Below are 14,260 nucleotides of genomic sequence, written 5' to 3'. Positions count from 1 at the left end.
AATATTTGTCAAGTTAGAATATAAATCGATATATATATGTAATTAATTACGATGAGCAATTACAAGCTTCCACAAATTAAATGAGTTAAAAAAACAAAAGTTAAGTTAATTTGCGATATCATTGCACTGATTTTATTAATTAGTGTGAATGTAATATAAATTTAAAGATTTTTAGCGCGTGAGTGTGTATGACAGAAATGAAATGTGTCTAGACTTTCAATATATATTTTTATAAAGGTATGCAAAATATTGAAAATTCATTTCATTACATAGCACTATAGCAGAGTAATGGTGGACCAACAATTTTGAGAAGACTAATAATGGATAATTTAATGCATTGTGATAGGTTCAATAAAATTTGTTAGTCAGAGATCTAAATGTTGAATTATGTAGATAAAAAAACTTGTAACAAGGAGTGATTTTCTCCGTACAAGTGTGACATTTTTAACGGAGAGCAATCTTAGGAGAAAAAGTTTCTAAAAATAAGGTACACATGATATTTTAGCCCAATTTCACATCAAATGAAAAAAGAATATGAAAAAGTTTATAAGACATAATTTAAATTCATATAGCATAGCCAGATAGAACAAATGAATCTGAATAGATCTGATCAGTATGTATTGAATAAAATAATTTATACTAATAATTTGACTTGGTAAAAGAAAATTTGTAATAATTTGACAAAATTATCCTCACTTTACCCCTACCCCCTTTAACCCCCATAGGAGTAAGATTCTTTCCGGCCGTACTACTCTTTCTCTCATCATACGGTGCTTTGCTTTGCGGATTGCTTATCTCATTCCCTTCTATTCGCAAGGCATCCTAAAAGATACAAACAAACAATACACAATTTCCTCTATTTATATTATAAGAGAATAAAATGTATATAAAAAATTGTTATAGTTCTTAGAAAAAGTACTACTTTATTTATTTTTTAATTTATATATAAAAATTGTACAATAATGTACGTGTAAATCAGATATCGAAACACACACTACAAATTTGTATCAGAGAAGAAACTTCTGATCTTGTTCCCTCCCTCTCTTTTTCTCTTCCTCAGGTGGTTTTTTTTTTTTGGTTAAAAATTATTTTTTTATGTAACTATTGTTTCTATTTTGTGAAAAATTTGAATTGGGTATTTTTCATTTTGCAGGATGGGTGAATTTCTTTTGGTCATATTTCGTGTTTTTTTATGGTGTGGGAGTTTTGTATTTTGAGATGTGAAAATTAGGGCTAGGAAATTCTTGTTTCTTGCTGTTTTTTTTTGTTGGTTTGTTTTTGGGGAATATTTTTTTGGATGGGTAATAAGTTGGGAAGGAGGAAGCAAGTGGTGGATGATAAGTACACTAGGCCTCAAGGGTTGTACCAGCATAAGGATGTGGATATCAAGAAGCTTCGCAAACTCATTCTTGATTCCAAGCTTGCTCCTTGCTACCCTGGTGATGATGATTGTCCCAATGTTGACCTTGAGGAATGCCCCATTTGCTTCTTGGTTTGTTTTCTCTCCTTTTTTTTCTATCCCATATTAAACTTGGAAATGTTTTTGGCATATGTTTGTCCTGAGTCATTCAAATGAAATCGTTCCGAATGGAGCATAGCATGATTCATATAGCCGACCTCAACTAGTTTGGGATTGAGAATGTAGTGGTTCTTGTTATTGAAGTGGGAGGAGAAATGTTCAAATCCCGTAGGCAAAAAAAGCACTAGGTGATTGACAGAGTACTTGTGCTGGTGGGAGGGACCAGGTACCCGGTGGAATAGTGGAGGTGCGGCCAAGCTTGCCTGGATATCACCGTGATAAAAGAATGCCGTAGTTTTTGTTGTTGTTTGTTCTGACTTCTGAGTATGTTGGTCTAGGATAGAATTCGAAAGAATTAGGACAATATGTTTACTGTCATGTTTCTTATGATTGTTAACTTTGTTCATCGTGGACTTTGCAGTATTATCCAAGTTTAAATCGTTCAAGATGTTGCATGAAAGGCATTTGTACAGGTATTTATTATCCTTATTTTGTGATTACCTGTGCTTATTATGGTTTTACTGTTTGATGTAATAATAAGTTCCATTTTGCGAATGAGTTTATGACTTGTTTCCTGGCAACAGAGTGTTTTTTGCAGATGAAGACTCCCAATTCAACCCGTCCAACACAGTATCCTTTATTCTCTCATTACTGGTTACTTATTACTAAATGTATTTCACCTATCTCCTCCCCTCCATTGAGATTCTTGTTCTACGTTGCGTACCTTAATGTTATATAAGATGCCCGTTTTGTAAAACTTCAAACTATGCGGTTGAATATCGTGGGGTAAAAACGAAGGAAGAAAAAGGGATAGAGCAGATTGTAAGATCTTATTGACTGTTCTATTTTCTTTGTGTGATTGCTTGAATACAATTACATGTTGCTTTAAGGAGTCTTATACTGAATTTAGGATCTCCGTATCTTTTCAATCCTTGTCTTCTTGTTACTTTAGGAGGAACAACGAGTTATAGAAGCCAAAATAAGGATGAGACAGCAGGAGCTGCAGGATGACGAAGAGAAAATGCATAAACGAAGAGAACTTAGTTCTTCCAGTAGTGTTGCTGGTCCAAGTGAGATTGAGTATTGCTCTACCGCAGGTATTTACTTTAAGCTCTGAATTTATTCCTTTTGGCTTCACTGCTTCTGGTTATACACCAGTCTTATTTTTTCCATCTTGTCTGCAGCACCATCTTTTGCTTCTGCTGTAGAAGGTGGAGAAGTCGTTACTTCTCAAGAGACATGTGCAGCTCCAACAACTAGACAACCTCAACGCATGAGACAGAATAGGTACACACTTTTTCGGGTGCTAATTGGTTCAAATTCCTTTTCCCTAATTAGTGAGAAATTTTGTGAAGAATTTGGTCATCAGATAGTTTGATTCTAGCCATTAAATCATCTTATAAATATTGACAAAGGTAACCCAAATTGCAGAGGCACAATCAATAAATTTAATAATCTGTGTGTGCATGTTGTTTTGAGCGAAGTATTACTGCTTTTTTAGATTAATCAAGTAATAGTGAATCTCACTTAATTCAACGAAGGAGGAGGAGAAGGGATATCTTTCATGCAGCTCCTTAGATTTACCAGATAGTACATCTTATAGTCAACTAGTAATTGGATTTTGAACATTTACAATCCTTTAATCAATTGCATTTGAGAGTTTGGAGAATCTGGAAAGCTACAATTTTGACAATTAAGATTATTAGTTATGCGGAGTAATGATACAGTTTCTCTAAAATGGATCCATAGTATATGCAGTTTTCGTGAGGGTGGGGCTTACTAGAGAAGAGATATTGCTTAGATCTTTTTCTATTGCTACAGATCTGTCTAGGTGTTATGCCACATAATAATAGGTTATTATACAATATTATTGATTGGATTATTGAAGTGAGATTAGAATGTGATTGTGATGCCTAACTGCAGACAATTGAGAGATCTAGGTTCAGTATTTCAGTAGAATGATATGATAGATAAACATGTCCATATAAATCAAAATGGGATGTCTAAAATGGAGGATTGCTACAGAGTGTTATGCAATGGGAAAATACCTATCCAATTGAACGTACAGTCTTTATAATGCTTGTGAGATCACAATATTATATGGGATTGTATGTTGGGTTGCTAAGGATCAACATATTCACAAGATAAGTGCCATAGTTGGGACCAACTTGCACACACCTCAATTAACTCATCGAGTAGCCTATGCAGCCTACAAGAACATGTCAAGTTAATCTTTTCCACTAAGGATGGAGTAGATGTGCGCACACCACGTTTTGTAGTTGGTTCAAATCTAGGTTCTCTAGTGTTGTAACATCGATGCATCAACCACTAGGCCATTCCCTTGGGGACATTAAAAACTATTTACTTTAAGATAGATGCAGGTAGGAGTGTGCATCGGTCGGTTCGGTTTTATGTATTGGTTTTCGATTTTTAAATACGCTAAACCTAATATTTTTTATCGATTTTCGGTTTTTTCGGTTTTTGGTCGTTAATGGTTCGATTTTCGGTTTACCCAATAAGTAAATGCTCATAAAATAAATAATATGACTTCACACTTCTTTAATATTTTCCTGTAAGCCTGTAAATGCTTTGATATACTGAAACAAAAAAGATAGTGAGAAATTGCATCAATAAGAGCATATGTAGTACGAAGGCTACAATTACATGTTACAACCAAAATATAATATGAAATTTCTGATGTTAATCAAATTACATATGTTTACGAACTTGCAAAAGCTACAAATGCAAAGTAAAACTAAAACTAAAACCATGCAGTCAAACAAGACAATCTTGAACAATCTTAGTTGTTACTTTAATCTTTAGGTTTTGTGTAAAGACTAAAGCGGCCTAGTGTGAAGTAGAAGTACTGTGAAGACTGTAACATACTATTATGTTAAATTATTACTAATATTTTTATATTTATGAAGAGTAAAGTAGTGCAATGCTATTGTCTTAATGGGTTATCGGTTTACCCAATAATCCAATACTAAAAAACGATAATGAACCGATAACCCGATAATTTTTTTTTATAAAACCATTAAAAACTCATTAATCCAATAACATTTTTTTCGGTTCGATTTATTGGTCGGTTCGGTTTTTGCACACCCCTAGATGCAGGGTTCACACATACAAGATTAGAAATGGTTATATAAGGTGCAAGTAGCACATACAAAAAGTAAAAATGAGAAAAGATTGTTGAAAATGGTTCATCATGCCCTAAGACGTGGAGAAATGTGATTTTAATTGTATGCGAACTAACACTAATACCTTATGGGTCAAGATCAATTATGCTTAGACATCTTTTTTCAAACAAAGGAAGAAAGTAAAATTGTTTTGTTCCATGTTTTGTAAAATAGTGGAGGATGTTCCAATTGTAATGAAAAGAAGGATGGAGGGGATCTGTATATGTTGTTCAGGTCGATCAGAGAAGATGTAGAAGTCATAGTCTCACGCAAAAAGATTTGTCTAAGCAATCTCTTTTTGATTGTCAATTAGTCAATCCCAAGCTTGAATGCCCGTTTGATTTTTTGACCTACTAATTATGCACAAGGGGATTTTATTTCCTTACTTACCACTATATGAACTGGCCAAGAGGTGTGATGAAGGTGTTAGAGAGGTAGGTAGACCTAAATCATACAGAGAAACATTGTGCGGAACATCTACTATCTCTCTGAAATTCTTGCGGACTTAGCTAAGAATATAACTTAATGGAAATCAAGGACCCATATAAGCATCAGTTAGTTAAGGTTACAATTTGAAATTACTAGTTGCTATTACACTTATATTCGGTTTAATACACAACTTGATCCATCTACTTGCACAATTTTGCAAAGTCGACCTCTAAAAGCAGAGTTCTTTCAACTTAAGACTTCTAGTTGGTTAGAACACGTGTTTGACTTTTATGCGCCTCCAGATGGTTTATCATATTGCGTGACTAACACATACACACAAATTTATGATGTCAGTTGCACATCATTTTGAAAGACGGAAATAAAATAAAATGGTGGAGAAGGGAAAGATTATGTTCTTTTCTTTGTACTCTTAGATAAACTTAAGTCTCAACAGTGAAGGAGAGAACTCTGATCAAGGGTCACCAAAAAACTTTTCCAGTTAGCTTCCTCTTTATCTCCAAATAAATCCCCTCGGATTCTTCTCTCTACTCCGGCCACCCTTCTCATCCTCTAACTCCATTGAAAACATAACCATAAACTGTAAAAATGAAAAAGAAAACAGGAAATAAAACCCTGAGGAACACAAAAACAACATATCTTTCCTCTTTTCCCCCTTCCAGAAACCAACATCATCCTGATGGTCATTGCCATTATAGCCCCTCGCCTTCCTTTCCCACAGAACCGTTCCTGGTGAACCGCTCCCACTCGTTTTGCTGTCAGTTGGCCGACATCATATGATAGGCAGCACTTGAAAGCTGTCTTCCGGCCCCCACTGTCTGATGAATGATCTCATGAGAGTTTATAAATAGCTGATTTGAGTAGGAAAAATATTCTGGTGCATTATCACTGTGGAAAGTGCGGACACAAACCCCGAGTGGATTTTAGATTTTAGTATAGAAAGTCTAAAATGGATGCGACTTTGATTTTTCATCAACAATATCCAAGTGCATCTTGAATTATCATTAATGAAACTGAAAAGTATCGAAATCGCAAAGTAGAAATAATCCAACTAGGACCCCAAATATTTGTAAAAAGAAAGAAAAGAAGACTCCCTAGTTATCCTGATTTCAAGGGAAGAGGAGCGAGTACACTTAAATTGTGGGCAAGACTGATATTCTAAAGTTAATAAGTGAGACAAACAACATACCATCTGCTTTGATAAACTTGGATGTCTCAATCATCTATTTAATCGATCAGATGACTCAATAACAACACAAGATGTGAACGATTTGGAAGGCTGAGATAATAAAATTCAGGTGATTATTTGATGCATCTCTGGTACCAATTATCCGTTTCATATTTCATTTCTCTATGTCAACAAAGTTGTAGGAGAAAGTCACTTAGTAGTTAAGTGTTTTGTTTGGATAAATGACTAATGAGTATGAGATTAGAAAATAAACTATGAAGATTGAAAACTGAATTTCAAGTTAAGGAAGTGGGTTAACTTGACCTATTTTGGTTGCCATGGTTTGAGATCCATCGGCCATTGTGATTTGTGACTGTGGGAAGGGATTGGGAATAAGACATTGTAAAAATATGTGACTAGATGCACCTGAATCAATGACTGAGAGTAGGGGATTGGGAGACATAAGCCACGTTATTAACTGTCTGAACGACCTAAGCTATGTAATAATATTAAGTCTTCTGTTCTAAAGGAACTTAAACACTATCAGGTAAAGATCCATCCGACCATATCAATTTGACCGTTCAACTATTGTTGGATATTTTCTCGCAACTAAGTTTCTCAAAAACTGGTGACATATTGTTGGATGTGGTGAGTTTCAACAAATAACCTCAAGAAATAATCAAGCTGTCCAGAGGCGAGAAGGATAGCAAATATGCCGAAAAACTTACCTAAAATAATGAATAGTAATATACATTGGAAAGACGACCAGAAATCACCCCAAAAATGGAAGATTATTAGAGAGATTCACAGACAGATCCACCCATACGGTGTTGAATAATCGTGTGAAGTCACTGGAAACAGAGAAAGTTGCCGATGCTGAACCCCCTTATTTGGAATAATCGTGTGAAGTCACTGGAAACAGAGAAAGTTGCCGATGCTGAACCCCCTTATTTGGTGGTCTGAAATTAGCAGAAAGTTAATGAGTCGGTCAGAAGTAGTATTAGGCCCCAAAGAAAAAAAAGGATTGGAGTTGAGATAGCCGAAAAGTGGCTCACGTGCTTGGTGCATTTGTCCAGGTGCTGAAGATTAGTATTCTTGTTGGCGCGTGTCGGATGGTTTCTGGTGAAGCTTGTTGGGTTTTACTCGTTGCAGATAGTGAGTCTTACAGTGGTAATGGTATTTGCTCAACACCAATGAAAATTGAAGATATCATGAACAACCCTTATGGTCATCGGGAAAATGTGTGATCAGTATATTGTCTTCTTTTTGAATGTAACCACTCGCCAGTGATCACAATAGCTCCGTATCATGGTAATAAGATGAACCTTAGGCCTAGTTTAACCCCAAAAGCTAGCTTATGAGGTAAGGATTACCCAAAATCTATAAGGGGTCATTTGATAGGGTGTATAAGGATAGTGCAAAATATGGTGTATTAGTAATGTGGATATTAGCTATGCAGATATTATTTCTTATGCAGTGTTTGGTTTGGTTGTATTAGAAATAACATGCATTGCATATTTTCTAAATTTTTAAAATTTGTTTACAGCAATATCCTCCATAAATACAGTGGAAAGGATGTGGAAAAGGTTTTGATGGGCAATTGTGCCTTTACCATGCTAATGCATGCATTAGAACCCCTTGCATTGCTTATGCTATGGTTTTCCATGTATTAGTTATACATAGCGTAATACCAAGTAGAGTGTAGTTATACATAGGTTGAAAAAGTGTACCAAACAAAGTATTAGTAATACACAAAGCTAATGCGTGGATTATTTTTTCCAATGCATCCTACGACCCTAAGAGACAATTACCCTTTCCCTCGACCAATGTGGGATACTTAACACTCCTTGATACTTCTCCTCCATAAGATCTTATACTATTTATCTGTTATAGATGTTGGTTGTACGAATGAGCAAAGAGAGGAACTTTAAGTTTTTCTGAAAGAGAGATTCCACAAACACTTGTGGTTCCCAGTTCTCTGGTTTATAGGATAAAAGGTAAAATTTGCTGGAAGCTGAGACCAATTAACCATGTTAGGAAAGCATGAGTTTTGCTAGTACTAGATTAGTCCTAGCCCCCAGGAGTTGATTACCTGGAACAGGAAGGAGGTAAGGAATCAAATTATATTATCTTATTAGTCTCGTTTTGTCGTGTTCAACGTGCAAATCTGGATTGTAGTAAACCATTTCCAAAAAGTTAGTGTATATGAGAATGAGATGGGATTTGGTCCCATTATAATTGAAATTCTCAGCTATAGTATCATATAATTTTTTAAGTAGTCTTTACTGACTTATTATGAGTATTGTTATCCATGTTTGTCAAAGAAAAATCAAAAGCAATAGAAGGATGGAATTTATATATGTTCCCAGTCATCTCTGATTGAATTTTACTACTCTGAGTTCCTAAAAAAACTTAGCTTATCTGTCTACATGGTCTGACCTGTTTTCCTGGATCTGTGACATAGGGAGGATGATTTTGACTTGGATCTTGAGGATATCATGGTTATGGAAGCCATATGGTTATCCATACAGGTAAATTATGCACACACCATCTTCTTGCTTCTTCCTCTGTCATTTTTTTCCTGTTGTTGGGGAGACAGCGTCTAATGTGAAAAGTTGGAGCTTCTATCTTTTTGTCCGACGTACTGTTTGAAGTGTTTGATTTCTCTTTCCTGAGTGAAATGCTTGATTTTTCTATTCACCATTGTGGATGGTTGTGGCGTAAAGTGGTAAAGGAGTCAAAAGTGTCATCTCTCTCAATTCGAGTATGATGGAAATGGGCATTTCTTGTTTTCCCCTGGGGTTTAACATGCCGATTTTGAATTTTGGATATTCATCCTTTCACATTTTTGAAAATCTTATAATGGAAAATATTTGACATTGTGGTGTTCCCATTGAAATGGGATATCATTTCTTTTCTTTCACTGTGTCGCCTATTGCTGCTTTTAACATGCTGACAATCTTTGGGATTGGTTGATCATTCGGTCATTCTTTTACGTCTTGAACTTACATTATTATGGTATATCACTTAATTTTCCACATGAAACTGATCACATGATAGGAGAATGGCAGAAATCGAAGTATGGACTATAGTGATGTTGGTCCATCAGAACAATATACAGAAGAAGATCATCGATGCGTCCCAGCAGTCAATGCCGCAGCTTCAGGTTCATCTTCCTCTCCTTCTGGTGGTCTTGCTTGTGCAATTGCAGCCCTTGCTGAGCGACAGCAAATGAGTGGAGAGTCCAGTAGCTACAGTCGGAACATGTCATCATCGTACAATGAGCATCCTGCATGTGATAGGTTTTCCAACAGGGAGGAGCTAGAGAATGATGATTACCCTCAGGCTGAGTGCACCATGCACGTGTCACCTGAAAGCCATTTGGAAATACCAAGGGAGGACGGTGAATGGGCTGATCATGGTTCCATGGTAGCCGAAGTTGGAACTAGTTATGCTGTCTCTGATGAAATGGAAGATGATGCTTCATTCCCTCTGCAGGGTGAAACGGTAAGCGATCTTCAACCCACCACAAGTTCAATAGTTCCTGAGAATTTTGAAGAGCAGATGATGTTAGCTATGGCTGTTTCGCTGGCTGAGGCAAGTGCACGGTCTAGTCCACCTGGGGTGGCCTGGCACTAGTAGTGCTTGTGATGTGGAGTTGTGAGGATTCCACCTGTGTTACATCGCTACTCAACCCAAAGAAATAGAAAATGCAACTACTTTTTTTTTTTCCTCCCTTCTCCTCTACCTTTTTCCATCTCCCTTTTCCTACTCTTCCTCCCTTTCGTATTTCGGTATACTGTTGTACGAAAACAGAGAAATTGATTCTAGTGAATGAAATGTTGCTTGAGCGCCCTGCATATAACAAGTTAAACTCATTCACATATTGTAAATAGTTTCGGAGTTGCTTCAAGGTGTACTTTGTTTCAAGATTGGTTCTATTATTGAAAAAAGCTAACGGGCACTGGCCTTGGGTTTGCACTCAAGAACCGAGAGCCGTCCAGGGACTGGCGTAGTTTCTTTTCGTTTTCTTTTTAAAAATTAGCCAAAAAATGTGTTTACAGATGGAACTATGCTGTTTCCAATCTGTTTAAAAGATACATCCTGTTCTCATTTTTGGCTCCATATTAGTAAAATTGCTAATGTACTCTACTGATTCTGATAGAGGAGATTTCGAATGTGATAGTAAGGACTTCAATGCTTTTAGTCTGACAATGCAAGAATTTTACGCCAAGTTACACACAAGTGCTAGTGTGATAACTTCAAAAAGAGAATAACATGTTACAAAGTGAGAATATATACTTCCTTTTGTCTCGAGTATTTAGTAGTGGCGACTATAGTTGCCGCTAATGATAAATTTAAGCATAACTATTAGCGGCAACTTTTATATCTTTTAGTGGCAACAATAGTTGCCGTTAGTGCAAATTTCATATTGGTTATTAATGGCGACTTTTATCCTTTAGTGGCGACTAAAGTTGCCGCTAATGCCATGGGGTGAAGAATGGAGGTTTGGGGGTGGGATAGTCGAGGGGTGGGGGTTAAGGACGTTGGGTGGATGGGGGTGGAGTAGTCAGGGAATGGGGTGAAATAGTCAAGGGGTGGGGGTTAAGGACGTTGCGTGGATGGGGAGGAGCCAAGAGACAATGAATTTAAAATGTTACTTGTGAAATTTGTTTTTTATTTGTTTGATTAGAAATTTTTCATTTGGAGGGACTTATTTTCCTAAACAAAATAATTTTTAGAACATTGAGAAAAATTAGAATTATCTTATATCTGTATTGGTCCAAATATAATACTCCTATCACAATAACATGTGAGACAAAATAAAGTGTATTCAAACTTAAACATAATAAATAAAAGGCCCAAAAGGCAGGGGATTGATTACATATTTATATATATCTGGGGATAATACATAGCTATACCAATTAGCTCTAGCTGGTTACATTCTCCAAGGAAATTAAAAAGGCACTACTACAGAATAACAAAACAATAGAAATCACTGTCATTAACCTCGGAGTGACGAGAAATTTGACACTCTGTTGGTGACTTTGGTCCCAAAAGTATAATGGCATGTGTTCATATAATGATGACAATAATCCTTTCTTCCTTCAAATATTATTCCACAATTCCATTGTACAAAAATGCAACTTTCATGAACAAGGTTAGAGCAAAAACAAACATATAATCCAAAAAACACGACTGCAACTTCCCACCTCACTTAAATGCTTAGATTTGTAAATTAAATTGGTTTCACCTGAATTATTTCTAATTTCGAAAAGAAACAACAAGTATCATTCTTACAAATATTATAGTATATAAAAACGATGGGTATGTTTTGTAATCAGTAATTGGTAACGTTTTTACCACATAAGCTATATAGATTCAAGGGTGATCAATTGAACGACCTTTAACTTATAATCTTGAATATCCTAAGAGAAATTTCTTTCTTCACCGTTACATAAACATTCAATTAATGTACAAAACTAATAAACAATTTACTAAATTTCATAAATTTTGCGCTTACCTCTTGCGGGATGAAAAAATTATTTCGACCCTCAACGATTTAAGTAATTTTTGAAATAGGTTTCAATAAAGAGTTTACCATAGTAACTACTTTTACTAATAATGTGGAAAAAATATAAGACAAATAACATACTATAGTAAATTAAATGAACAATGATAAGCACCAATTATCACTCTTTCGAGACCAAAGTCACCAACAAAGTGTCATCTTCTGCTTCTTCTTCTTCAATTCAATTTTCCCTTGGCTGTTTAAATGTAGCATATTTGACTCTTTTTATAGATAGATTGTTGATATGATGCAGTACATTATATTCTTTTACAAATAAGAGTGGCTTAGCAAGTACATGGATGATTGTACTACAATAAAGTTATCTATTTTATCATCAAGAATGTCTCAATTAATTTACTAGTACTACATTTTTACTATAGTACAGTTCTAGTACTGCTAATATTATATTTGACATTTCATTTCATAAAATTTTGCAAGCTTGATATCGTGGAACACAACTGTGAAAAATAAAGATGATTTTTTATAGGGTCAAATAATTTTAAATATTTAATGGAACTTTTTAGAAATTTGTAAAGTTATTTATTGTATATAAGAAATGTATAGATATTCTAGAGAATTTAATATTTATAATCAATTATAGAATAGTCTAGATTCTTGTTAGATAGTTAGAAGATAAAATTATCTAGATTATTCTTGTAGATGAATCTAAGAATCTTTGCTTCCGGTGAAAGTAAATAGTCAAAAAAATTTCCTCTACGCGAGCATACACAAATATAAATAAGGATGGTCTTACTCATTTTTGTTCAATCCAACAAAAGTAAAAGAGTTTTCTTCCATAACAAAGTTCTTTTACCAAAATACACATTCTCCTTTCTAGCTTGATCATCTTCTTTAGTTGAATCTTTCGGTCTTAGTTAACGATTTTGGACTAGCAGAAAGTTTCTTTCAATTATACCTTCCTTTTTCTATTCTCTACAATAAGTAGTACCAAGTGTACTACCCAATTTGGAGTACTACTGAAGATGCTTAATCTGAGACCTTTTTTACTAAAAAAAAGTATTACTATTATAATTAATTTAGTGAAGAAGAATCAGATAAGTTCAATGATCTAATTAAATTCAAGTTTGGTGGGGGCTCTGAATTTTACATCTCTGATTCCATCCTCATTTTATTTATTCTAATAAATTATTTTCTTGATCTAAGTTTAATTCACTAACTCCATGCTCCATATTCACCAAAATATGCCACCTAATTTTGATTTATCACACAAAATCCTAAGATTATGGGATAGAATTTCGTTAATTATTTGTATTCGAATGTTAGAAATACTTGAAAACACTTAGAAATACATGTGAGGGACTTTAACTTGGTGTGGAGGTGAAGTGGAAAAGAGAAGAAAAAAAATATAGATATATAAAGAGATTCAAAATCTAGTATATAAATAATTTAATATTTCACCGAAGAGGCTTCGAATGAACACAGCCACCAGCCACCGTGTGGCTGATGGGACTTGAAAAGTTAGAAAATGAATGAAATTTTTGAAAAACACACTTAAAAAGGGTCGCTAGGGCAGGAAAGGGGAAATTATGACTTCAAAGGTTTTATCACAGGGAAAAATAAATAAAAGATTTCCAGGAAGGCAGGAAATCTTCTAATTATTGAATTTTATAGAAGAGAAAGAACATAGGGATAAATTAATGCTTATATGAAAATAATATTGCACCGGCGTTCACATATGACTTTCAAATTAAATTATTAATGGGCGAAAAACATACCCCACGATTGAATTTCAATCAATCAATTTTTCTTTTCAATTGGTGTTTGACTGTATTTGAATTTGTGTATTATAGAATTTATTTTTGAGACGATGCTCTTAATATAATTTTTTTTTTAAAAAAATATATTAAAATTTGAGATCTTTAATTAAGAAAAAAAAAATTCCAATCATTGGATCACAATCCTCGATCAATTCTTTATTTGACTAATAATAAGAAAAGTCTTCGTTCACATTATTATGGCCATCATCTGATTAATTAATGCACACTCCCTGCATTTTTTAGTTTTAGTGATAAAAATTTATACGTAAGATATGCATAATATATATTATTTTTTATTTTTTTAATTTTTTTTTGATAGATTAAGTTAGTATGAGAACTAAATGAATCGAAAAATTCATATTTGATAATTACTCCCTCCATTCCTATTTACTTGTTAAATATTTCCTAATTTAATTTTTCTTTTTATTTGTTAATTTTGACAAATCAAGAAATGACAATATTTTTTCTTCATATTATACCCTCAATTTATTAACATTGCGTTAATGTCTTTGAAAAATATAATAAGTAAATCTGTTTAAAATTCTATCAATTAATAGGAGTATACCAATCATTATTTTCTTAATAGATATGTAA

The 14,260-nt window shown here is 34.2% G+C and overlaps 1 protein-coding gene across 1 annotated transcript; it reads left to right on the top strand.

Annotated features, from left to right (window-relative positions):
- The first annotated feature begins 731 nt into the window (after positions 1 to 731).
- Positions 732 to 10,429, top strand: LOC129892294 (E3 ubiquitin-protein ligase DA2L-like). Its single transcript, XM_055967860.1, has 9 exons — positions 732 to 1,060; positions 1,154 to 1,492; positions 1,941 to 1,992; positions 2,104 to 2,149; positions 2,260 to 2,341; positions 2,472 to 2,616; positions 2,704 to 2,806; positions 8,781 to 8,847; positions 9,377 to 10,429. Exons 2-9 carry the CDS (start codon positions 1,298 to 1,300, stop codon positions 9,953 to 9,955), a joined length of 1,269 nt encoding a protein of 422 aa, XP_055823835.1. The 5' UTR covers positions 732 to 1,060; positions 1,154 to 1,297; the 3' UTR covers positions 9,956 to 10,429.
- The last annotated feature ends 3,831 nt before the right edge of the window (positions 10,430 to 14,260 follow it).

Source organism: Solanum dulcamara, chromosome 6 (assembly GCF_947179165.1).
Source record: "Solanum dulcamara chromosome 6, daSolDulc1.2, whole genome shotgun sequence".
Lineage (NCBI taxonomy): Eukaryota > Viridiplantae > Streptophyta > Magnoliopsida > Solanales > Solanaceae > Solanum > Solanum dulcamara.
The sequence above is the reverse complement of the archived record's forward strand: the minus strand, read 5'-3'. Positions and strand labels throughout refer to the sequence as shown.